This window comes from Mytilus trossulus, chromosome 13 (assembly GCF_036588685.1).
Source record: "Mytilus trossulus isolate FHL-02 chromosome 13, PNRI_Mtr1.1.1.hap1, whole genome shotgun sequence".
NCBI classification, from domain to species: domain Eukaryota; kingdom Metazoa; phylum Mollusca; class Bivalvia; order Mytilida; family Mytilidae; genus Mytilus; species Mytilus trossulus.
The window spans coordinates 62,449,901-62,476,301 of NC_086385.1; the positions used below are offsets into that span (position 1 = coordinate 62,449,901).

Consider the following 26,401-nt stretch of genomic DNA (forward strand, 5'->3'; position numbering starts at 1 on the left):
TTGCTAATAAAATAGTTAATAAGGGTAAAAATAACACATACCATAATAGAGGTTTATTTTTGCAGGGTGTAAATTTCCCCTGTTTTTCGTGGATAGAAGAAACCACCCCCAAAAAATCAACGTATTTATAAAAGTTTTCATTCTAAATAATAGTCGCAAAAATTTTGTATTATTTTTTTTTTAACGTATTCAATTAAAATCCTGAATTTTTACACCAATAAAATTAAAATATAGCAAAGGGGAGCAAGATGAAAAACATTTTGAGGCAAAATTATTGAACTATTCTTTATTAAGCTGAGGACAACCCATGCTTAGCAAATTTGATGGGGGAGGGGGGGACAGGGGGGGGCAGGGGGTACACCCATTATGCCCATCCAGCCTAAATCCACCCCTAGTTAGTGTAAAAATATTATCCTTCAGCCACTGCAATCCTTTTTGTAATTCAGGATTTGATGTTTATTTGCATGAAATATTTGCCACTGTCCAAATGTTTTAGAGTAAGTAGGTCAGTATAGGTCATTCTTTACCAGTGGAAACATCTCTGTCAGGTCAATTTGGACATTATTGCTTATAGTAGAGCAAAGATGTTAACATGTGATCCTAAAAATAGCACCTGACTTCTTTAAAGAAATAGTTGCTCTATTAGTATTCCTTGTTTTGATGGTAATGACAAAGAGATAAAGTGTTAGATCTGTTATGCTATCTATATTGGTTATGTCTGATTCACTTTGATATTTCATGGCTTCACATTCTCTCTTTAACAGAAAGGTTTTACGGGGCCTGTTATGCTATCTATATTGGTTTTGTCTGATTCACTTTGATATTTCATGGCTTCACTTTCTCTCTTTAACAGAAAGGTTAAGTGTTAGACCTGTTATGCTATCTATATTGGTTTTGTCTGATTCACTTTGATATTTCATGGCTTCATATTCTCTCTTTAACAGAAAGGTTTTACGGGGCCTGTTATGCTATCTATATTGGTTTTGTCTGATTCACTTTGATATTTCATGGCTTCACTTTCTCTCTTTAACAGAAAGGTTAAGTGTTAGATCTGTTATGCTATCTATATTGGTTTTGTCTGATTCACTTTGATATTTCATGGCTTCACTTTCTCTCTTTAACAGAAAGGTTAAGTGTTAGATCTGTTATGATATCTATATTGGTTTTGTCTGATTCACTTTGATATTTCATAGGTTCACATTCTCTCTTTAACAGAAAGGTTTTACACCATCTTTCTACATTAACCCAGATTCTACAAAAAAAAAATATAATTTCTTTATAACCATTGCTCTTCAAACATTTTTTCTTTAAACTGCTTTCTTACAAAAGTACTTCTGCCATTAACTCTGAACATTGAGAAATAATAGAGAGATGGGCTGAAAAGAACAATAATTAGGGAGAGGAACTTTCTCATATAAATGTAGTCTAGAATCCTTCCAAACATGTGGAAATGAACAAAACTGATGAACATGTGGAAATGAACAAAACTGATGAATATGCTGTTCTTTATGATAATAAACTTGCATATTCTCTTAAAACCACTAACTGTTTTGCTTACCAAGTTTATCTCTAATCTAATTTAAATTTCTCTCAAAAACATTGATTTTCCTTGATGAAAATAAATAACTTTCCTATTTAACCCATTATACTCCCAAAATATTGATTTTCTTGATAGGATGAGCCCATCTTAATAGACAACCTTCAGAATCATTTAATTTTGATGATAAACTTTACAATTTCTTAGGTGGAAACCTCTGCATAAAGTTATTTTTTTTATTGGATAAATCTCTCTTTAACAAAATCCATTAAGAATTTACATCAATAGATTCTAAAAATAATATAAGGGGACGACCATTTGATATTCTGGGGGGGGCCAGGAGGATTTGTTTTTGATCGGTTATTTATTTTTGTAAACTAAGAGGACACATTATTCATTTTCTGCACTATTGAAGCAAGATTTTTCATTTTCATTATAGCAAGGGACTGATTATTCATTTACACATACAATTTTAAAAATATTTGTTAATTATGAATAATACATGTACAGTCAAGTTATTGTGTATCATTTAATCAAAATTAATCATTAAATCCCCTGCAAAAATTTTAAGATTCAAGATTTTATTCATAACCTCAGACACATACTTGTGTACAAGAGGACAAGATATACAAACATATTAAGATAATACATAGCGAGACAGGACAAACGAAACACAAATACATAGTATATTATAAAAGACAATTGGTATAATTAGATTAAGTATTTTATACTTTTCTCCACGAAAAGAATCATTTATATACCCAAGGAATTGTATAATATACAATTCCTTGATATACCCAACCAATATACATGTATTGAATATATACAATGTACATAGTATCAAAGTTTGGTTTAGGTAGCCTTTTCAAAAGTATTGTCAAACATATTTCGGCGAGCGGAGCGAGGCAAAAATTTTTTTGAAGGGTTTTGGGACCGCTGAAGGCCCAAGAAGCTAAAGACCTGCTGAGTTATTTATTTTCAATACATTCCAAGTCAGGTAATTTATTTTCAAACTACCAAAGAACAAACCATTTATTTTTAGCTCACCTGGCCCGAAGGGCCAAGTGAGCTTTTCTCACCACTTGGCGTCCGTCGTCCATCGTCGTCGTCCGTCGTCGTCCGTCGTCGTCGTCGTTAACAATTTACATTTTGAACTTCTTCTAGAGAACCACTGAATGGAATGAAACCAAACATGGCATGAATGTTCCTTATGAGGTGCTAACCAAGTGTTGTTACTTTGTTGCCGATCCATCATCCAAGATGGCCGCCAGCGGGGGACTTAGTTTAACATAGGACCCTATGGGAAATGCATACAAATGACTTCTTCTAGAGAACCACTAAATGGAATGAAACCAAACATAGCATGAATGTTCCTTATGGAGTGCTGACCAAGTGTTGTTACTTTGTAGCTGATCCATCATCCAAGATGGCCGCCAGCGGGGGACTTAGTTTAACATAGGACCCTATGGGAAATGCATACAAATGACTTCTTTTAGAGAACCACTGAATGGAATGAAACCAAACATGGCATGAATATTCCTTATGAGGTGATGACCAAGTGTTGTTACTTTGTTGCTGATCCATCATCCAAGATGGCTGCCAGCCGGGGACTTAGTTTAACATAGGACCCTATGGGAAATGCATACAAATGACTTCTTTTAGAGAACCACTGAATGGAATAAAACCAAACATAGCATGAATGTTCCTTATGGGGTGCTGACCAAGTGTTGTTACTTTGTAGCCGATCCATTATCCAAGATGGCCGCCAGCGGGGGACTTAGTTTAACATAGGACCCTATGGGAAATGCATACAAATGACTTCTTCTAGAGAACCACTAAATGGAATGAAACCAAACATAGCATGAATGTTCCTTATGGAGTGCTGACCAAGTGTTGTTACTTTGTAGCTGATCCATCATTCAAGATGGCCGCCAGCGGGGGACTTAGTTTAACATAGGACCCTATGGGAAATGCATACAAATGACTTCTTTTAGAGAACCACTGAATGGAATGAAACCAAACATGGCATGAATGTTCCTTATGAGGTGCTGACCAAGTGTTGTTACTTTGTTGCTGATCCATCATCCAAGATGGCTGCCAGCCGGGGACTTAGTTTAACATAGGACCCTATGGGAAATGCATACAAATGACTTCTTTTAGAGAACCACTGAATGGAATAAAACCAAACATAGCATGAATGTTCCTTATAGGGTGCTGACCAAGTGTTGTTACTTTGTAGCCGATCCATCATCCAAGATGGCCGCCAGCATGGGACTTAGTTTAACATAGGACCCTATGGGAAATGCATACAAATGACTTCTTTTAGAGAACCACTGAATGGAATGAAATCAAACATGGCATGAATGTTCCTAATGTGGTGCTGACCAAGTGTTGTTACTTTGTAGCCGATCCATTATCCAAGATGGCCGCCAGAGGGGGACTTTGTTTAACATAGGACCCTATGGGAAATGCATACAAATGACTTCTTCTAGAGAACCACTGAATGGAATAAAACCAAACATTGCATGAATGTTCCTTATGAGTGCTGACCAAGTGTTGTTACTTTGTAGCCGATCCATCATCTAAGATGGCCGCCAGCAGGGGACTTAGTTTAACATAGGACCCTATGGGAAATGCATACAAATGACTTCTTTTAGAGAACCACTGAATGGAATAAAACCAAACATGGCATGAATGTTCCTTATGAGGTGCTGACCAAGTGTTGTTACTTTGTAGCCGATCCGTCATCCAAGATGGCCGCCAGTGGGGGACTTTTGAATGAAATTAAAGATGTTCCTTTCCTTATAAATGAGGTTGTGTTGTCACTTTTAGCCAAATTTTATATTTTTTTATATGATTTCAAAAACCCAAGTAGAATCAGGTGAGCGATACAGGCTCTTGAGAGCCTCTAGTTGTAATTATCAAGGCTAAGTTATTTATTTTCAAAATCCTCCTGGCCCCCCCCCCCCCCCCCCCAGAATATCAAATGGTCGTCCCCTAAACCTGGATCGACTTCAATGAAGGTTTTTTTTTTGGCGTAGCTTTCACTTTATGGAATTGCATCAAAAGATATTGAAGTCAGTATCCCCAAATAACTTCTATCTATACAGTCCATTAAGTGGTTTAAGAAGGAGCCAGTTTATCATGTTAAAGTTCTTCAAATTTATCCCTGTAAAAATAACCTTTATTTTATGATTTTTTTCTGAAATCGCAATAATTAAACTTTCGTTTTTGCCCATTATGCAATATTAAATGTATACAATAATTTCTAAATTTGCAGTACTATTGACATTTTATGGAACCTTCATTTGGGGCAAAAACTTGTGATCCCCTTTGGATCATTATTGTAAATTCAGAAATTATTGCAAGGTTTTTATTATCGTGAAAACTGCGAGTGGGTTATAATCGCAATAATTTAAACTCACACTTTGAAAATTTTTACATGCATTAAAAGGATTATTTTTAATAAAGCAAAATTTAAAATCGCATTTTAGTCTAAAATGACAAAATCGCAATAATAAATGCTGAATTTACAGTACTTTCTTTGAATGCCTACTAAACTATGATAAACATAGTTCTATCACCCCAAATGTTACATCAATAGAATCTGAACAGTATCTAGAAATAATTCCATTCTTTGCAGATATATATCTATATCTATCTAAGATTGACTCCATTAAGCATGGTAGTGGCTGAATGACTAAGAACAGCTTCTTGTTACTTTCAGGTTAAATTGTTTACTGCTAATTGCCAGTCAATAATGATACTGTAAATTTTATTGTAAAATTTTTGGGAAGTTTTTATTAATGTGAATAATTACAACTGAATGAATATTGCAAGAAATTGAAGAAAAAGAAATTGCATTTAGTTTTGATATCTGGTGAGGTGAACACTGTGTAACGAATTTATCCTGATTTTGTTAATTATATTACATATTATTATATTTAAATTTGATATAAGGACAATATCAACAAAATATATTTTAGATATTTAATCTAAAACTGTGAAAAATTAAAATATAAGGACTATGAAGCAACTCATTTTTTTTTTTTATTAGGTCAATGGTATAAGGGAGATAATCCCAATTGACGTAATAAATAAGGATAAATATAATTGTATGCAAATTTTCCTGATTTAGAGTAATTTTTCGCAATTTGATTGGCTGATATTTCAGTACAATTATTTATTATGTCAATAGGAATTATCTCCCTTATTTATTACGTCAATTGGGATTATCTCCCTTAATATTTATTCGCCTCACCCGATATGAATTTTATTGACCCGATAAATTCTTGTATTAGGACAATTACACACTGTGTAACTAATATTGTATGCAAATTATCCTAAAATCACAATAATTCATCTCTGATTTTAATCCTTCCTTTAAAATTTTCAATAATATACACACAAAAATTTCGGACTTAAAATATTACCATTATACTTTATAGTACTCAAGGTTTGATTTTCACTGAAGCAGGGGTTAACATTTTCTTTAAATTATGAAAGGTCCAGGACCTCTTTGAGAAATCACTGGTCCTTGATAAACATCAGTGAATACATTTTTGAAATTAAAAATGAAAAGTCCTCTCCTAGAAAAGTAAGGTCCTGGACCTTGGACCTACACTAATTTGAACCCTTGCTAATTAGCAGTGGATACACAATGGCAGATCCAGCAATTTGAAAAAGGGGGTTCCAACCCAGAGTAAAGGGGAGGGGGGGGTTCCAACTTTATGCTCCCATTCAAATGCATTGATCGTCCAAAAAAATGGTGGGTTCCAACCCCTGGAACCCCCCTCTAAATCCGCCAATGATACAACAGAACACTCCAGGTTTAACTTTCACCTAATTCTGTTGATTGTGGTTCATAAATCAGTTTCTCCAATCACCAATAATCACTCTAAGAACTTTCAGAAATGCTGTAAATAAATGTAGACACCAACAATTTAATCAACACTTTACCATCAGTAAACTTTATTACTTCAACACTTTACTTTATAAACTGTGTCTGCTATTAGTTTACACAATTATCTATTTTTAACTTGCGTGTTAATTGTTTGTAAACAAACGTATTTGATTTCATATCAACTTTTGAACAATTTTAAAACTTTAAGTGGCAGTTTGGAAATTCATTTAATTGACTTCTATTGATGTACTTAGGCCTATACAGACTGATAGAAGGAACTTGTTTTTTGGTTGTTTGTCTGGTTTATTTCCAACAAGGTCTTGAAACTTACATTTTCTAGGTGCAAACTTTATTTCCTTTCTGTATGATTCAATATAGTGATTATACTTATTACATAATGTTTATTATCAGTCTAGTAAATCATAAACAAATTATAAGATATCATCTGAAACCACTCAGTCAGTTATGAAAATAGTTGGTAAGATATGAATATAATAACTCAAAATTATGTCACCTCAGTTATTGTACTATTAAAGATACAAATGAAGAACTTCGATAACAAAATCCAATTTTAAATCCAGGATACTATATATACTAGTATAATATGATCATTAGACAGCAGTAATTCATTAGGTAATTGTCCACTTCATACATGTAGATTTAAGATGATGTGGTAAGAGCCCCAATGAGTCAACTCTCCGTCATACCTACCAACCTCTGAAAGCTTCAACATCCTTCAGCAGAAGCGAATCAGCAAACTTAAGGATGTTCGCTTGTTATGTTTAGGGATTTTTGTCAGAATTTCGGAATCCTCTTGTTTTATCCATTTGAATGTCTTAAAAAATTTTGCCAATTGACCCCCATTTTTCTTTTTACAAATCTTGTGTATATGTATAATTATAAGCCATCTGTAAAAGTCTTGTAAAATCTTTGTTAATTTTTAATAGTTTTGGAGAACTGTAACTTGTCAATGATAAAGCTATGAAAAATCAAGAGAGAACATTTACCCGTCAAAATTCCAATCGCTAATATCTCGAAAACAAGCACATTGGCCTATATATTTTAATTAATGTTAATTAAACCCCTAACAATATATATTCTTATGTTATGAAAAGCTTGTTATTTTGAAACTGAGTAGAAACTTCCTTAAACCATGAATGAGTGTATTAAAAGCATTTAATAAACTGATTATAAATGACCCTTTAGACCGATAATAAATGTTACACATTGATTACCACAGCTGTCAGAGTTTATACCTATGTTCCACAATGCCCTCGCCATATTAATTAACATAATTATAACACAATGATTAATTAATATGAACACAGGTATTTAGGACAATACTGGATCGTTTATCTGGTACCCCGTGCTTGTCAGATCTTATAGATACCAGTAGACATAAGATATAATATATTTTGACCACACAAGCATGTCATTGTGTTTCAGCCAGATGTTAGCTTATATATCATATGATATTTATACATCAGGAGGGGCTTAAGTGTAGGGGGCATATTAGGAATCATTTACTCTTAGAGGGAGATATTGACTCTTCCTACAAATTGAGAATGCGTTATTAAGTTAATGGTTCTGTAATATCTATTTTGTTGTGCAGTTGCTGTGGAGGGTCACATACCCAGGAATAACTAATGAACTCTATCAAAAGTACTCATTCTGGCCCTTTACAGGATCAGATATTAGAAAATATCTGTTCTTTTTATCATGCTTGTTTTCATAGCTGTTTTTGGTATAGCAAAAGTCAAAACAAATTGTTGATACTACTAGATTGATTTATTGATTGTTGTTTTCTTAATGTCCAGTGGCAAATATTTCGTGCATGATTTAATGATTATTTTTTTCTTAATGATCAGTGGCAAATATTTCATGCATTATTTATTGATTATTGTTTTCTTAATGTCCAGTGGCAAATATTTTGTGCATTTTCATGAAAAAAGTTAACGAATATTACGTTATATAGGTCATGTAAAGTAGTCAACAGAGATCTAGATGAAGTGTGGAAAATGAGGGTTTATTGGGTAGGGACATAAATTTAGCCTGGTTGCAGGCCAGTTACTGACCCCTCAAAGTGTTCTTTGATATAGGATGATGTGGTGTGAGTGCCAGTGAGACAACTCTTTACATGTTTTTGTTTATCACTACTAGTACCAAATCATAGTGACTCATCTCAATGTGTAACACTTCTTTAATAAAAATCTGAAGAGATAACATTTTAATAAATGAGACGACTAACAGACAACACATGTTAAATTGGAATATTTTTACATTGATCTTGAGGAATGTTATCTTTTAACATTGAAGTTTTTTGGTGCATATTTACACAGGGTTTCAAGGTTTTTCTGTGATTTTTTTGGTGCATGTTTACAAAGGGTGTTCAAGTTATCTAGCTAAAAAGGTTTAAATAAAGAAAGGCAGGTTTCATTGTTAGAAACTTGAGGTTAAAAATATAATGGTGTACAGATTTTAAATATCTAATACTATCTAATATTTATTCTAAAATATTTGGTTGAGTCATGATCTTCTAAACAAAATGTTATGTAATTATTAATTTTAATTTAGCCACAAAATACGTAAAAAAACACAGAACATATAGTATCAATATGTGCCCATTCAATTCAACCTGTTTAAAATACAATTTAATTTTTGCTTATAAGGGGAGATAACTCAGATAATTTATTTTTGTAAAATAAGGAGATGTAATGTGATTGCTATTATAGAACTTTTAACAATGATCTTAACTTTTACCTGATTGGTAGCTTATAATAAATGGCCTCGGATGACAAGATATGAAATGATGATACAAAACCTGAAATATACATAGAATAACTGTATAAATAAGAAGCTATGGTATGAGTGCCAGGGAGACAACTCTCCATTTCAGTCATGAGGAAAAAAAAGTAGACAATTATAATTTAAAAGACAACCTTCAAAATGGAGCCTTGACTCATTGTCTTTAAAGCCTAAGAAACAGGTAGACTGTGAGGCCTTACCAAGCATTTATATTTTTTTTAACCATTCATGAACAATTAAAAGTTTTTATTAATAGTCCACTTTGAAGACAGTATGATGATTTGAATTCTATTTTTATTTGCAGGTACAAAGAAACAACAACATATAAACCAGATCTACCTTACGACCATCATAGCTTATATACTTCTTCTAAACTAGAGGATTTTGTTACTGAACCTAGTGAAAGTACACGTCCAAGCTGGAGGGATGCATATAATGAGAAATATAGGAAATATAGTGACCGTTCAGACGTCCGGAAATATAGTGACCGATCAAATGACAATCAGGAAATTCACCGTCCATATCAGATTAAAAATGGAAATTCTGACCATCGTGAGGAACATGTGTCGAGTGATTTAGAGGAGCCTTCATCTACAAGTTATTATAGTCGATATCGGGAGAGACATAAAAAGGACAAAGAAAGACATGGGAGCGATTCTTCAGAAGGTCAAAGATCAGAATTGACCCCCAGTGAAAAGTTAGCAATAATTCGTCAAAGGATACGTAAGCATGATACTGATAGTGTTACACATAAGAGTGAGGACGACGACCTTGAAAGACCTTCATCTGTTTTGTCTCAGGAATCTACCCCAAGGTCATTACTGTCTCCTGTTAGTAAAACCTTCGATGAACATTCAGACAACATTCCAAAATGGCGTCAACGACAAGCTCTGGAAGATTTAACTCATTCAGATAAAAATAGAATTACCCAATCAAAATTTAAGGAACGCTTAAAGAGTGATTCACTACTTAGTGAAACAAACAAAAGTGAAAAAGAACATAAACTAGGTGATATTTTATCTTCTGAAATTCAACCCAATAGTGCTCTCGCAGAATGGAGAAGACGTAAACAAGATTGGGAATCAAATGCTGCGAAAGAAAGTCAGGAAAAATTAGAAACAGCTAAACAGGAAAATACTGAAATAAAAGTCCCTCGTCCTACACGGCATGAATATGATACAAGAAGTAGAGCTCAATACAATACCCAAAGCCAGGAAACATCTGAACAGGGATACAGTACTACCGATCAGTCTAAAGATTCAAAACCTCAGGCAGAACATCATGGGGCAGATGTATTTACACATATCAGTGACTTACGTTCAAAGGCAGACGCAGTTAAAAATATTTTACGTCAGAGAGACAGCCCAGCCTTAAGATCGAAATACAACGAAGTGTGTAGAAGGCGAGACTTATCAAAAGATTCGAGTAAAGATGATGGGAGTGAAACGTCTTCTGTTGATTTAGGGTCTCGTCCAGTCTCGTCAGATTTTAGTGATTCGTCACGACCGTCGTCTTTCATTTTTGGAACAGAGTTTGTTTCTCATAAAGAAACTTCAGATGTTCATAAAGGATCTACTGACAAACAAGCACCTGGACGACCAAGATCAAATGTACAAGAAATAAAAGAATCTGTGCAAATGAGTGACGACTCTGGTTTTATTGATTCAGTCAGAGATATCCCGAAAGTAAAAAGTAGTCAGAAGAAAGAAGAGGTAGAAACACCTCAGGCATTTCATGAAAAGTTACGATCACTACGTGATGTAAATGAAAGTGGGACTAGGGAAGATAAAATTCAATCTTTATTGTTTGGAAAACAGGATAGTCAATCTTATATCAAGAAAGATAGTACGGAAAAAAATGTATCAAAAACTAGAACCTTTTCAAAACCTTTGGATGATGCTAAAAAAGAAACAAAAGATAAACAAGAGTCAAAATTTTTTCATGTGTCAACTAAAGAAAAAATTTCAGTTCATACAGAGACAATTGATCATCCATTTAAATCCAAATCAGTCATAGGGAGAACAAAATCTGAAACTGTAGAAAGACGGCCAAAATCTGAAACTGTTGGTGGGAGGCCAAAATCTGAAACGGTAGAAAATCGGCAGATATCAGTTACAGACAGTGATAATACTGTAAGAGGGCGGCCAAAATCAGTTACAGACAGTGATTTGGTCAAGAAATTTTCCCAAGCAATAGAGGAGAGACCAAAATCAGCAGTATTTGGTCTGACTACCACTACTTCTGAAAGTCCTAAGATAACGTCAGGGAACACTAAATCATCAATCTCATTAAATAAGTCATTTGACTCCACTCATTCAAAATCAAAAGACAAAACTGAAGAGAAATCTGTAAGTTCTAAGGGAGAGAAATCTGTAGGTTCAAAGGGAGATAAATCTGTAAGTTCAACGGAAGAGAAATCAGTAGGTTCGACAATATCTGAACAAAGGAAAAGGTTACAAGGAATGTATAAAAAGGCTCAAACAACAGACATTGCATCTATTTTATCTCGAGACGATGATTCTGAGTCAGACGATATCTCAACAGCGTCAAGTGTAAGTGTAGCAGACAGTGAGAAACCTTCAACTCCAATCTCTTTTGCCGAACTTTCGAAATTGTCACGAGTTGAAAGGATTGCTAAATATAAGGAAGAAAGGAGAAAACAGCTGGCTTATATAGCTAATAGAATCGTAGACAAAGATAAGGGGAAGTCTGATGTTGTCCCATCTTTATTTATGTCGGCTCGTTCATACGATGACGAGAAAGGATCAGTCACACGTTCTCACAGTGTTAAGTTAGATTCTCCTCTTAAGACCCCTGTCACAAGATCTAAAAGTTTACATGAAAAAACTGACAGTCCAAGAACTAAATCAGTAACTGAAACAGAAAAGTCACAAAGTAGCACACCAAAAGAGGAAGTGAAATCACCTCGTGAAAAATATTATGAAAAGTTGTCTAAACGAGATCACAAACTTTCTATTGGGGATAGTGATGAAGATGAAACAATAGAACAAATCAATGCCAGGACTAGAGAAGCTCTTTCATCAATGATGAAAAGGGAGGTAAAAAAGAGTACTGATGATCTTAAAAGGAAAGATGGAAAGTCAGAGGTCAAGAAAAAAGAGATGACCTCTGAAGGTCAGACACAAATTGAGGATCAGGACAAGAAGGGAAAATACATGTTTTCAATGGAAAAAATGAGAAAGAAATTTTTGTTTGGAGATGAATCTGATCAGTCATTAGGAAGTGATCAAAAATCAATAAAAACTGAGGATGATAGTGCATTAGATAAACCAGAGAAAAAGAGGCGACAGTTGCCCTCCATACCTCAGGCATTAGGGGAATCACCTACTCGTCCTAAATCCAGCATTGAGCTGTCTTCACATGACACAATATCTAAGAAAGATGTTCAGAAAATGTTTAATGAGTCAAATGAAAAATCTGAAATTAAATTAGAAGAAAAACAACATGGCCAACGTAATCGACAGGTGTATTCTGAAGATGATGTGAAAAATATAAAACTGGATGAATCTAGTGTTTTAGAAAGAAAAGGAGATTTTGTGTCTTTTAAGTTAAATCAAAAGGAGGAGGATAAAAAAGGGAAAAAGGACATTGATAGCTTGAAGTCTGACAAGAAACAGAAATCACTGAGTACATCTGCTGTAAAAAATACAAAACAAAGTGAAACGAAAATTCCATCACCAAAACATGTCCGTAAACGTTATCAAAAATCTTCTCCAGTAGCCTTTGTACCAACCACAGCTAGTGCTCAAGTCACAAATGCTTCAAAAACTGTTAGTACAACAAGCGCTCTGAAATCAAGTACCACAATCAGCGCTCCTAAAACAGTTAGCACAACCAGCGCTCCTAAAACAATTAGCACAATCAGTGCTCCTAAAACAATTAGCACAATCAGCGCTCCTAAAACAATTAGCACAATCAGTGCTCCTAAGACAATTAGCACAACCAGTGCTTCTAGTACAATGAGTGCCACAAAAATGAGTAGCACAAATAGTTTTCCAAAAACAAATAGTAAAAATAGTGTGACACAGGTGATAAGTGCTCCAAAAATAAGTTGCACTTTTACTCCTCCAAAAACAATTATTACAACCAGTGCTTCAAAAACTATTAGCACAACCAGTGCTTCAAAAACAGTTAGCACAACTAGTGCACCAAAGACAATTACCACCACTAGTTCCCAAAAGAATGCAATGAAAACAAGCACAACATCAAAAGCAACAAGTGTCTCTAATATGGGTATTACAACTACTACACCAACAGTGCCAAACATAACAGGTGCCACGAAACCTGTTGGATCATCTAATGTACAGAAACATTCTACAGTACCAAGTGGTTCAAAATCACCAACAGATGTTTCAAAAACAACTGAGAACAGTATGAATAAAGCTGCAAGTGTTTCAAAAACAGCTGTGGTGTCAAATGCACCATACACTTTGACAACACATAAAGCTCCAAAAACATTGAACTCGGATAGTGATATAAAATCAGTGACAACAATATCTTCACAATCTACTATGTCTAGTTTTGCCAAAACTGTTAATACAAGTGCTCAAAAAGTGACAGTTTCTCCAGCTGACAGTCCTCAAACACATATTGTTTCTTCAACAGATCATCCAAGTACTGCTGCAGGATCTGTTCCAGAATCATTAAAATCGTCAGTTTCTATGACAACATCAAAATTTTCAAGTAAAAGTACAATACCCGAAAGTTCATTGTCAACAACTGCAGTCTCAACAGTGTCTTCTACAAAAGCTTCAGTTCCTCAAACTTTTAACAGTGTTCCATGTCCAACAATGAAAACTAGTGATACCATGGTTACATCAAAGGAACCATCAGTGGTTTCATCTTCTGCAAAATCTGTTGTAGATTCTGTACCTTTATCTTCATCGCCTGTTGATTCATTCATAGCTTCTAAATCACAAAGTGTGACAGTGCCGTCTGCTTCAAAATCACAAAGTGTGACAGTGCCGTCTGCTTCAAAATCACAAAGTGTGACAGTGCCGTCTGCTAGTATTAAAAGTATGGCTATTACCATGACCTCTAGTGTTCAACAAACTGTCTCATCACCAAGTACCTCGGTAATCACCACAGCAACAAGTTCTAATGTTTCTCCTGTTTCTGTCCCTTCATCCAAACACACAGCCGAAACAGATACAAAATCTAGTCTAAAACCTGCCAAACAAGTTTCAAGAAGCAAATCGTTAACTGACAGTGATAGTCCTTTACAGAGTCCACAAAGTCCTGGATATTCACCAAGGTTGAAAACTGTCGGTGTTTTAGCTGATGCACCAGATTTAGATGATATTTTGATGGAGAATGTGGAATATTTGTCCGATGTGGAAATTTGTAATAAGGACAAGTTACAACAACATCAGTCGAGTCCTGTGGCTCAAGCTTTACAGGCAGACCATCATAAATCAAAGAGGTCGCTACGTAAAAAAGTTCTTCAGAGGAGCAAGTCTGACGCAGATAAACATCACAGGTATGTAGATTTAGTGTTTAACGTAGATCAAAATCTATACTGCTTATATAGATAAATATAACGAGCTATAAAAGGCTCCAAATGTAAAATGTAAAACAAGAAAAACAAGCAAACTAACAGCTTTATTTATATACAAAACAATCTAAAGAAATACAAATGTGGAATTCAGAAATTGGATATAAATTAAAATTGGATTTACTGAAATTGAAAAATTTTTTGTTTACTCATTACCACTGTATGGATGTATATTGGTATCAAATTAATGGGTCAATAATGATGAAGATTGGTAAATATCATTTCATTAGTGAAATTTGCCAGCACAAGTTAGATGCAATAAATCGTTAATTTTATGAGTTTTTTCCATTATGAAGTACAAATGTTAGAATGCAGACTTTTTATATTTATCTCAGAAGAAACAAAGTGTAGACCTACTAAAATGTTTATTATATCTTGGCTGGTTTCCTAATAGTTTTGACCTCACAGGTTGTATGTAAATTATTGACAGTCTTCTGAACTGGTATAGGGGAGGTAACTCTGTTTGTCTTGTAAAAAAACATCACTGGACATGGATTTAATTTATTTTGGTAAATATTAAACTTATAAGGGGGGTCTTATAAGATTCAAATCTTTGATGTAATACAAACTTGCTATCAACTGCTAATTGCATGCAAAATTATTAAAACAAAAAACCATCATGAATTCAAGTATCCCTAGGGTAAAACGTTTTTCCCTGAATCCTCTGAAATAAATGAATTTATTAATACAGTCAAATTTCTGCAGACATTATTGAGAAGCTATTAACCAATCTTTAAGTCAATTTTGAAAGTAACATTTTTCATAAAGGTTAAAATTTTGACCCTCAGTATTGAGAAAAAGTATGAAGAAGACTCTTCTTTATTTTGTTCTTGAAATTTACAGATGTTACAAACAAATAATGACTATTATTATTCTATTAGAAATATAAATTCTTGATTTGTACATCTTTCTAGCTTTCCATTTAAGGGATAAAAATCATTAGAAAGAATAATTATAAAAACTAATTAATTCAAAAATAGAAAGCTGGCTAATTCATGTAAGCAAGGGATGTAAAAGATATTTTGATGAAGTCCTAAATCAAAACAAAACAAAAGTGATATTGACTGCACATGTGCTCTGTCTCGTTTTGTAGATAATTATCATCAATTATTATTTTGTTGACTCTAAGATTAAGTAACTAGTCTACATAATGACTTCTTTCTTTTATTCCTTATCATCTTATGATGTAAATCAGCATCTGTTTGTTGTTCTGTTTATCTTTGTATGGCTATGATGTCATGATTACAGAAGTATTATCACAAGTTTTATATTACTTACAATATATACAATTTCTAACACTAAATTTAGATTTTCTGTAATTTGTTTTTAACAAGAAATGTGAAGTTGTACCTTGAATAATTTGTTTTGATTCTCTAGGCAAAGAGACGGTTCTTCACCTGAAAAATTTGTTGCTATGACAACAGAGGACCTGATGGGAAGTTTAGTTGATCAGATGACATTAGTCAAGGCAACAGAATCCAAGACACAAGATTACCAGGTATTAACAGCTGGACCAGAGCAGACTGCTGTTACCATGGTTTCAGGCCATTCTAAAGACAAACAGGAAGTGAAGAAAACTTCAAAACCAAATTTATCAAAATCATCCAGTTCTTCGTTTACATCATCGGTAGATCTTGAAATATTTCCTAAGGAAGCTGAAAAGTTGTCTGTTCAGACCGCTGCTAGTGTTGAAAATGAAAGAGACAGGTTAAAGGTTGCTACAGACAGTTTCGATGAAGTGACCTCATCAGAAGATGGGAAAGAACCAAGGTCGGAATCAGAAAGACGGAAAAGGAAAGATAAAAGTTCCCAAAGAAAATCTACACTCAATAAAAGTGAAGGTGAGTTGTTTTAGCATGCTTAGATTTGGTTGTCATATTGTCCTGTAATTGTCCTTCTATTGGCAGGGAGAATTCATTTTTTGTTGGAAAGGGTCGCACAGTGCCTTGACAAATTGAATGTGAAAAAAATCAGAAAGTGACATTTAACAGAATTAAAATATGAGGAACAACTACCGGTATGACCTTGAATTTAAAAAAGGTAATATTTCCTTTAAATCAGGCAACTTTGCTTTTCTTCTCTTCCTTATCTCCATTTTACCTAGTTGCAGTAACCATTTCTAGTTATACACAGCAAAAAGTGCAACATATGTTTTACCTGCATTTTAAAAACCACCTATAATTGTGTTTGGAATATGCATCTTTTTAATGAACATGTGTTTTTAAATCGGCTGTATCATAACAGGTGTAAAAAGGCATGTAAAAGAAACATAAAACATCCCTATGTAAACTGTATGTTTTCAAAACGCATATAAAACATCTGTTTTCTATGTGTTCAACATGCGTTTTCATTTCATTTGTTTATGTTTATGCAGCCAATTTTGATCATTTTCTAGTCTAAGTGCATATATAGGACAGCATGTTTAAGATTCTTCGTAAATTAAATTTGTTTTTTGGTAATAGAATTTGTTTAGTAGTACATGTAGCAGATTTGAAAATTTACAAGTTGGCTAATATTCACTGTATTCTTTATATGCGGTATGGGCTTTGCTCCTTGTTGAAGGCTGTACGGTGACCTATAGATGTTAATGACTGTGTCATTTTGGTCTTTTGTGGATAGTTGTTTCATTGGCAATCATACCACATCTTCTTTTTTATATTGATATTATATGCCCATATTCATGTTTCTGTTTTTGGCTGTAACTTCTGCCTTTTGGTCTGGTTGTTGTCTCTCTTATATATTCCCCATTTCCATTTCAATTTTATGGAGAAAACACGAAAATTCGTGGTTAAAGCCATCTACGAAAAGCATGAAAATTACTACCCCACAAAGCATTTCGCTGTGAATGAAATTGTTTAATATCACAAGATCTTAAAAGAACTTGTTAAAAAGTTTACAAGTTAATTGATTCATCATCAGGTACAAATTTAAAAACAGTTTGTCATATGATATGGGTGGTCTCCCCTTTCTCAGTTCATATAACTTTTAATAATCAGTTTCAATTCTTATATTAACAGCATCTTGCACATTAAGTAAGCATAATTAAGAACCAATTATGCCATATGATTACCAAACCTGTATGATGTAATCAACACACCTGTGTGCACCTTTTCATGTGGTTTTGATTAACGAACATCAAAGAGAGGTGATTGTATTGTTGTTCTCTAAACCTGGTTGAATTATAAATTAATGTCATTGTACTTTCAGTCAACTCTCATTGTCTCACTATTAACTGACAAACGTCAAGTGTTTTACGACCATTTAATGCCAAAATAATGTTTTCTTAATTAGACTGTATTTCAATTGCCTTGTCAGGTGTTTAGTACTGGCAGTTTAAGAGACAAAGATGTACTAATGGACTAGTCCTTATTGAAAAACTAAGTCTCTTTGCCAGTATAATTCATCAATCCATGAAACTCTTTTGAGAAGAAAAAATGTCTAATCAAAGAGTCCTATGCTTTAATATGTAATGTTGCCATTTTAATGTTATATTTAACATTGCCATAAAAGTGAGAGGTTTGGCCTGCCACAAAAACCATGTCAACCTATCATTTGTTTCTTAAAATGTCCTGTACCAAGTCAGGAAAGTGGCCATTGTTATATTATAGTCCTTTTCTGTGTGTGTTACATTTTGTTTTATGTTGTGTTTTTGTTGTGTCATTGTTATCCTCTTATATTTGATTCGTTTCCCTCAGTTTTAGGTTGTAACCTGGATTTGTTTTTTTCTCAAATGATTTATGAGTTTCCAACAGCGGTATACTACTGTTGCCTTTATTTATCCACCTCATAATCCACTGTTCAGGAGATAATTATGTTCATAATTGCTGCTATATTTTATCCACCTCATAACACTCTGATATTTGGGAAACATAGTCATTGGAATTTAGTGATGTTTTCAAAAGCAATTGATCTATTTACGTCTTAATTAATTATTTTGATGTTTTATCCCATAATATTTATTTTTCTCTTTTGTTGTGAATTATGCGGACATAATATGCTGTTTAGTGTGAGCCAAGTAAAAGGCTCTGTATAATAAAGACCATACTTTGATATAATGGTTTACTTTTGTAAATTGTGACTTGCATGGAAAGTTGTCTCATTTGGACTCATACCACATCTTCTTATATCTATATATCTTTAGTACATATTGATCATACTGATGGCACTTTAATTTTGCTTTGTTATATCTAATTATAGTACATGTATATCATATTGTTTGTTACGTAATTTAAATGTTTGTTGTAAGTACAGCCTCCTTTTGAACTTTTACGTTGATTATAGTCCCCGTCATAAGTATCCCACTCAAGTTAAATTACCTATGACATAATAGTTGTCCAAACATTGTTTAAATACCGTGGAACAATGAAGACATGTGCTCGTACATACAATTACTACACCGATCGTAATGATATATCGCACGCTAATAAAAACCCAATTACTAAACACAATGTAAAACTTGCCCCTAGGCACTGTCAAACAAGACATTATAAATACGGACATTTAAATCTTCTAAACTTTAAATTCAATTTCTCAATATAAAGACCCCTAGGGTTAAAGGTCGTGATCGGTAAAGGTATTATATATATATCCAGGATATATGGACGTCTTCTCTGATTCATTTTTATAGTTTTTCAAAGTTTTTATATTTTGGGATTGTGAAGATGTTATGACGTCTATTGTAGTATCATATTTGTTTTTTTTTGTGAAATTGAAATTTCAAGTTGATTTAGAAATATTTCACTTGTTGACAAAAGCTATGATTGTTTGTTTGGAATATGTTTTGACTTCGATAGGATAAATTTAAAGTTTGGTGTTTAACAATAAAAGTGCAAGTGAAATCTTATTATTAGCAGAGTTTTCAAGCCAAGTGTAGTTTTTGTTATTTATATATTGGAATAGTTTTTCTCCTACAAAATGACTTCACTGACGGCTCGATTCAAACGTTTGGGTATGTATATAATGTAGAATAACTTTTTGAGAAATAATGTTAAAAATTTTTTTTTTCTAGTTCTTACAAATAGTTCCTATTTTAATGTATACTATCTGTGTACTTTAAAATTTGATGATTGAAAGTACTTTTTCCTCCCATGTGGCCCATCAACAAACAAAATTAAGATTAGTTTTTAGTCGGAGTTTCAATGTATGAAAGCCTGTAAGATGATATTACTACTGTATATAGGTTGTAATTATTTGACATCAAATGTTTGCCTAAATGATATAAAACTGGTTTGAGAAGTGAATATTTGCAATAAAATTGGTTAACAATTACAAGATGTTCCATGATTTGAATGGCAGTTGATCAAACGTTTTTTTGGTGGAGACATTAACATGAAGTCTTTGAAATGAGTTGCTAATTTACAATTTCAATTCATTAACATTTTGTGCATAAAACAAATGAATTACCTCCAGGTCAATACTGTTAGTTAATATAAATTATTCACATTGGGGGATACAATGGAGGTTATTTACCAATTTTAGGTTAGCTCTAAAATGTTCATGGCGAAAACCTATACTGCACCCATGTTAAAAACTTGGATGTTAAAATTAAGAGTTAGCCTTGAATATTGTATATGCATATGGCCTTGATTTACAAAAATTGGAAATTGTAGCAATTAATTTCCGCTGAACACATAAACCTTTAGAATTGCAAAATAGAGATGTTCACTGGTTTACACATAAGTTTTGGAACTTAAAGTGTATAGTGAACTTTTAAGAAAGACTCCACAAGAACAAAAAATTTTGGGAGAAAGTCTTCGAAATGTTGTCTTATATGTTTTCTCTTTGAATTTTAAACTATTGTAAAGATTTTTTTTTTTTTCAAAAGTTTTTCTTGTGGTTGATTAACTTTCAAACTTGGATGTCGTTTCATTTGAAAAGACCTCAAAGTTAAATAAACTTTAAAATTTGTATGAAGTTTAAAACCACTTAAAATGTAAGAATTCATTCATTAAAAGTTCAACAAAATATTGAATGAGTTTAACCATAAATATACCACCATACAATATAGTTATGCTGGGAAGGGTCATAGTTTGATTATTCAAGGGGTTCCCGCAGTCAATATTAAAAGCTTTGGTATATTTCATTTTCTTGTCTGTAAATAAGCAATACATATGTATATATATTATTAAATGGTTGAGTTTATCTTAGGAGCATGCTTCAGTAGATGAACTACTTGGAAGACTCTTCGACCAAGGCCCCATTCTACATCTAAATCAATGATAATGTGGCCCAAAAATATAAACAAAAATAATTAAACTATTGTAAACTTTTACAAGAATTATACAAGTGTAGATCTAAGGTGCATGAGGTCGTCTTAAAGTTTTAATGTTTTCTTTAAAGAGGCACCATTTCCCAATTATTTACACCTCTCTAGATTTTAAACTCTTAGTTTTATAAAAACTGATTAATTGACTTATAGTTGTTAATGTCTGTGTCATTTTGGTCTCTTGTGGACAGTTGTCTCATTGTCAATCATACCACATCTTCTTTTTTATATGAGATAATTTGTGATAAATTTTGATCCTCAGTCTTTTTGAACGTAAGACATAGACATTTAAATGTAAATCTGATGTGATTTTTGTATGAGAGATTAATCCCTGGACAATTTACATGTCACAAATAATACAGATTATCTATTACTGATAAGAGAAAATGGGATTAACGTTTGTTTGTATTGAACCTCTATCAATTTTTTAGGTGAAAAATATATAAAATATTGTGATAAGACAGTCATAAAATAGAGTTACCATCCTTTGATGTTATTGTCAATATGTCCCAAGTTTTATTTCATCACACTCCTTCCTTATTTATCTTAACAACCTATTCAATGATCAGTTATGAATATTTCTTGGGAATGAATTAAGAACCACTTTAAGATATTTAAGACTGCTTCTAGATCTGTAGACCCTTTAGGAGAACATTTGTGCCCTGCCATAGGTCCCTCTGTCCCTATGATACTCATCAGTTGTAGGAGTTCCCTCAGAGATATACTGTAGAGTCCTTTAGAAATCTGGCCCCTGTCATTAGCCCCCACCCCCCCCCCACCCCCCCGCTGGACCCTATCATATTAATCAGTTGTAGGAGTTTCCTCAGAGATGTCATCTAAGCAGGTTTATGATAACATTGCATGTTTATGCAGTTAGGTGTATTAAATGACAATATTGTTTGTTTAATGTATGAATTTGTCATGATTTTTAAAAACACACCTGGAAGTTTTTCATAAGTCAATTAGTGCATCTCTTACCTGTACATAATGTTAGGTACAAAAGGATTGTTTATGTTTATGGATTTCTAGAAGGCTTAATATGTCACAGATTTGAAAAGAAAATAAAAATTTCAGAAGTCTTTAGATCGATTTGGTCAAAATTAGACTATGATTCTCTGTATTTTTCTAGTGCTTCAAAATACTTTGCACTGTCTATTATACAGAGTCTGGTATTGAGCTGCACTGGTAAAAAGTACAAATTACTGATTAATTCCCTCTCTAGTTGACTTGACAAGCCAGGGTCATATGTTTGCTGTAGCAGATGGTATAGTAATATTGGTGTACTTTGTTTGTTGTTTACCCGAAGTCAACGCTCGATTATGTTAATTTTCTTCTGCTGATGGAATTTCAATAAGAACTTGGATGTTGTTATTTGCTAATTAACTTAGTGTTTAAAGAAAAGAAAGAAGAAAATAAAACTATTTTCCCCAGGGTTCATGATTAACAACAAGCCCTATGTCCTAGTCCAAGAAAAGATTTTGTTTGTTGGAATAAAGTTCTTTGTATGCTTTACGCTTTGTAAAGATGTTTAGAATGCTAAATGAATGAGATTAACTCTGGCTCTTCATATCAAGTACTGTATATAGGGTGTTACCTCCTAGAGTGTCCAGTATGTCTTCCCTGTGTGGCAGAGTGTATGAATCCTTTACTGACCTTTGATTTAGTTGTCTATAATCAATACACATTCTTATACAAATATAAGAAAGTGAATCAGATTGTTTTGAATTGTAATAAAAGGTCCTGTAGGTTATATTCTTTTACAACAGCAACCCAACGACACAAAAAGAAATGATAAATCACCCAGAGGAAAATACACGGTCTTCTACTCTTATTAAACTGGCCCTTTATTAGTTTGAGGAATCTGTTGACAACTTGATACTGTTAATTCACAATAGATTGGAAGGGCTTTTTCTTAAACGAAAAAATGCAACTAAGTGAGGGTCGCATTATAAAAAGAACTTACATTCTAATATCTCATACAATCTGTATGTTAAGGGTTTTCTGAAATCACAATTACTTGTTTTTTTTTGTTCAATTTTTTCCAAAATCATAATAAAAAATGCACATAAAAATTCTGAATTTACTGTACAATAAAACCAACTTCCCCTAATCATAAAAGAGAAGATATTTCATATATAGGCAGGGGAAAAGTATTATTGGAATGAAAGTAGTAAGGTTTTAAGCAGTTTATGATAAGAATGGATTTTAGCAAGAACCCTATACCATATTTATATATAAATGTTTGAGACTAGGTGGAGCCTCCTTAATATACTTTTGTAGTTAGCACTACAATAAAATGACCATTTAAGTTTACCCAGGTAGTAAAATCAACATTTATAAAGGAATAATAAAGGGCTATAAGTACTTCGAGCAGGTATGTTAAAATGTTGATATACCCTTGGACAGACAATGCATTGGGCTGAAATAAGGTCAGTTATTGGTGGTGTTTTAGAAAGTAGCCAAAGCCGCAGGTCATAATTACATAATTAAAAAGATTGTAAATTTTAAAAAGTTTTGTAAACATTTTTTTAAAACTCAATGATAATTGAAATGCCTTTTCATTGAGATGAATGATAAGTTGGCCTGAAGCAAACAGAATTGTATGTATGATGATAGAGTAAATATGACAAAAATATTTGTATTTAATGAAAACCATTTAAAGATGACTTCAGTGTCAGAAATCTGTAGATAAAAGTGTATTATGCTTTAGCATTTTGGTAAGACTTAATTCATTCGTTTAATAGAATACATACAGTTGACCAGTACAAATCAAAACACTACAAATAAGGTTAATGGTAGATTTTGATGACTTATAAGGTGATCTGCACTTCTGACAGTCTATGGTAATTAACCAGTCAAATCCTATGATAGAAAGTGGAACAATGTGTATGGTGTCACAGTAATGGACATTGTAAACAACTTGGCCACTTCATTATATCTACGTCAACACTTTACCTCACCTCCTCATATCTAAATCAACACTTCACTTTATCTTATGCCAATATTTATTTGGATAATTTAAAGTCTTGTTTGATGTAATTGAAATGGAAGGCTTAATAAAGAATATTGAATATTTTTTAATAACCTGTATGAAAAATAGGTCTATGTATTGTTCAGTCAGGTCATTTGTTTATTGCAAACTTCAGCATAAAACATGAAACTGTTACTTTATGTTACGTTACATTACATTACATTACTTTACATTACTTTACATTATGTTATGTTATGCTACATTACATCATTTGGCTTTTTTTTTTTTTTTTTTGATTCGAGCATCACTGATGAGTCTTTTGTAGACAAATGCGCGTCTGGTGTATATATGGTTACTGTCCTGGTATCTATGATGAGTTTATTTACGTTACATTAATTTAAGTTAGCACTCTTTTAATGTATTATAGTGCATAATGGAAAAAAAAAGACTATGTGACAGCATTGCTACACTTCTTAAAATATTGTTGTATTTTGGCTGCTTAAAGCACTAAAGATGTAGCATTACATATATGTGTTTGCCATTACTGTGTAGACACCCTACAAACACATGGCTTCCATTGAAGACCAATCAATTTGTTTTCATTTTTACATGTAATGCTCTCTGCAAAAAATCTTCACTTTCTAAATTTAATTTATTAAAATAACAGTACAAAAGATGTTTATTTTGAGTACAGATTTTAAATAAGTTTTACATATTTAGGAAATACTTAATTCTGATTCTTTGTTGTTTTTACCAGATTTTCAACATCATTTTTACATTTAGAGATATCTTAAAGGTACGTTACAATTTCACCTCTGTAACCCAGAACAGAACTAAACAGTCAGACATTAATCCTAACAACAACAGGGCACTTGTGTGGACATTGCAACTTCTTTCAGCCACTCTTGTGAAAGTTTTGACAAATTACATCTCACTTATTTGAATGGTCTGGCATCAAATACTTATTCACAATTGACAATATTTGCAGGAAAGTTATTTTGTTTCAGCAGATTATAATGTATATAAAAATAAGAAATGGTATGGTTTTTAATGAGAGATCTTTCCACCAGATACCAAATGACATAGAAGCTATAAATGTTTTACAAGAAAATGGTCTTTAGGGAAGAGATGCAGAGGTCTGATATAGGTACTCCTTTAGGATCACACTGGTGAGGTCCAGAGGCAGGGGAGGGGGTAAATTGGTGGTTACAAATACAGAGGTATATAAATGAAGAAAGGTACATAGTGTCATAAGAGATGGTCCAGAGACAGGAGAAGGGGTAAGGGGAAGGTCACGATACAGAGTAATATATATGAAGAAAGGTACCCAGTGTCATGAGGGGTGGTCTAATCCATATATAGCTTCAGAAATATACACAATACTATAAAACAGAAATTATACAATGCAACATAATAATACTGGTTATATTCAGAATGTAATAACAGAAAATAAGTACTATAGTAACAAAAGATTGTATACCTGGACAAAAATTATTCTATCAGGTGAAAAATAATAAAATTTTGTTACGATTTTCTTTACAGCTTTATAATGATCTGAAAAACTATATTAACATTGACGAAAAATTGTAAATGAATTTTATCTGCTTGCAGATCAATAGAGTTTCCTTTTGTAGAAATTCATAATAAACATGTGCACTGACGGAGCGTGAGTCACGGATCTCTGTGAGTCAAGCATCTTCTGTCACATTTATTATGTCAAGTTATGAAACTCGTTGGTATTGTAAATTTCTACCCAAACAAATTGATTACCATAATTTTAAATGTAATTTTCTGCTCTTGTAAAAAAAATCAATTTTTCTTAAGGTGAATTTTTTATTACTGTGGAGTTTAAGTTGGTTGTCACACATGTTGTCGTCAATATGTTTCCTTAATATGTTTCCCGAACAAATAACAAGTCTGATTGGATTTATTGGGTCTCAACTGTTTGAGAATATTGAAATGACAATGGAGAAATATTTGTGTGCATTTATGTGATATTTTATTGAAATTCCATTGTGTGGATGTATTGTGTTATTTTGCAATTGAGTTCTTGAGTTCCTGGAGTTAATAGCCTTTTTTGTGTGTTATTGATGGCTGCCTCATCATCACACCTGTTTGTTAAGTCGTTAACTCACAGGTATGAAAAAGGTAAGTTATTGTTAAAGTTTCACATACTACTAATTAGCTTCACATACAGATTTGTTTCACATACTGGGTGGATTCACATACTAAACAAATCTTGTTTTCAGTATGACCTAATATAGGCCACAAGATATAACTCCAAAAGTATGATGCTATTATTATTAACAGTGACATGTGGTGTTTATAATATTGTGGAAAATCGT

The 26,401-nt window shown here is 32.9% G+C and overlaps 1 protein-coding gene across 1 annotated transcript in view; it reads left to right on the forward strand.

Annotated features, from left to right (window-relative positions):
• Nucleotides 1–26,401, forward strand: part of LOC134695228 (uncharacterized) — a 142,792-nt gene that overhangs the window by 26,820 nt on the left and 89,571 nt on the right. Inside the window, exons 4-5 of the mRNA XM_063556439.1 lie at nt 9,550–14,745; nt 16,198–16,661. Coding sequence (XP_063412509.1) covers nt 9,550–14,745; nt 16,198–16,661 — 5,660 coding nt within the window. The remainder of the gene's footprint in view (nt 1–9,549; nt 14,746–16,197; nt 16,662–26,401) is intronic.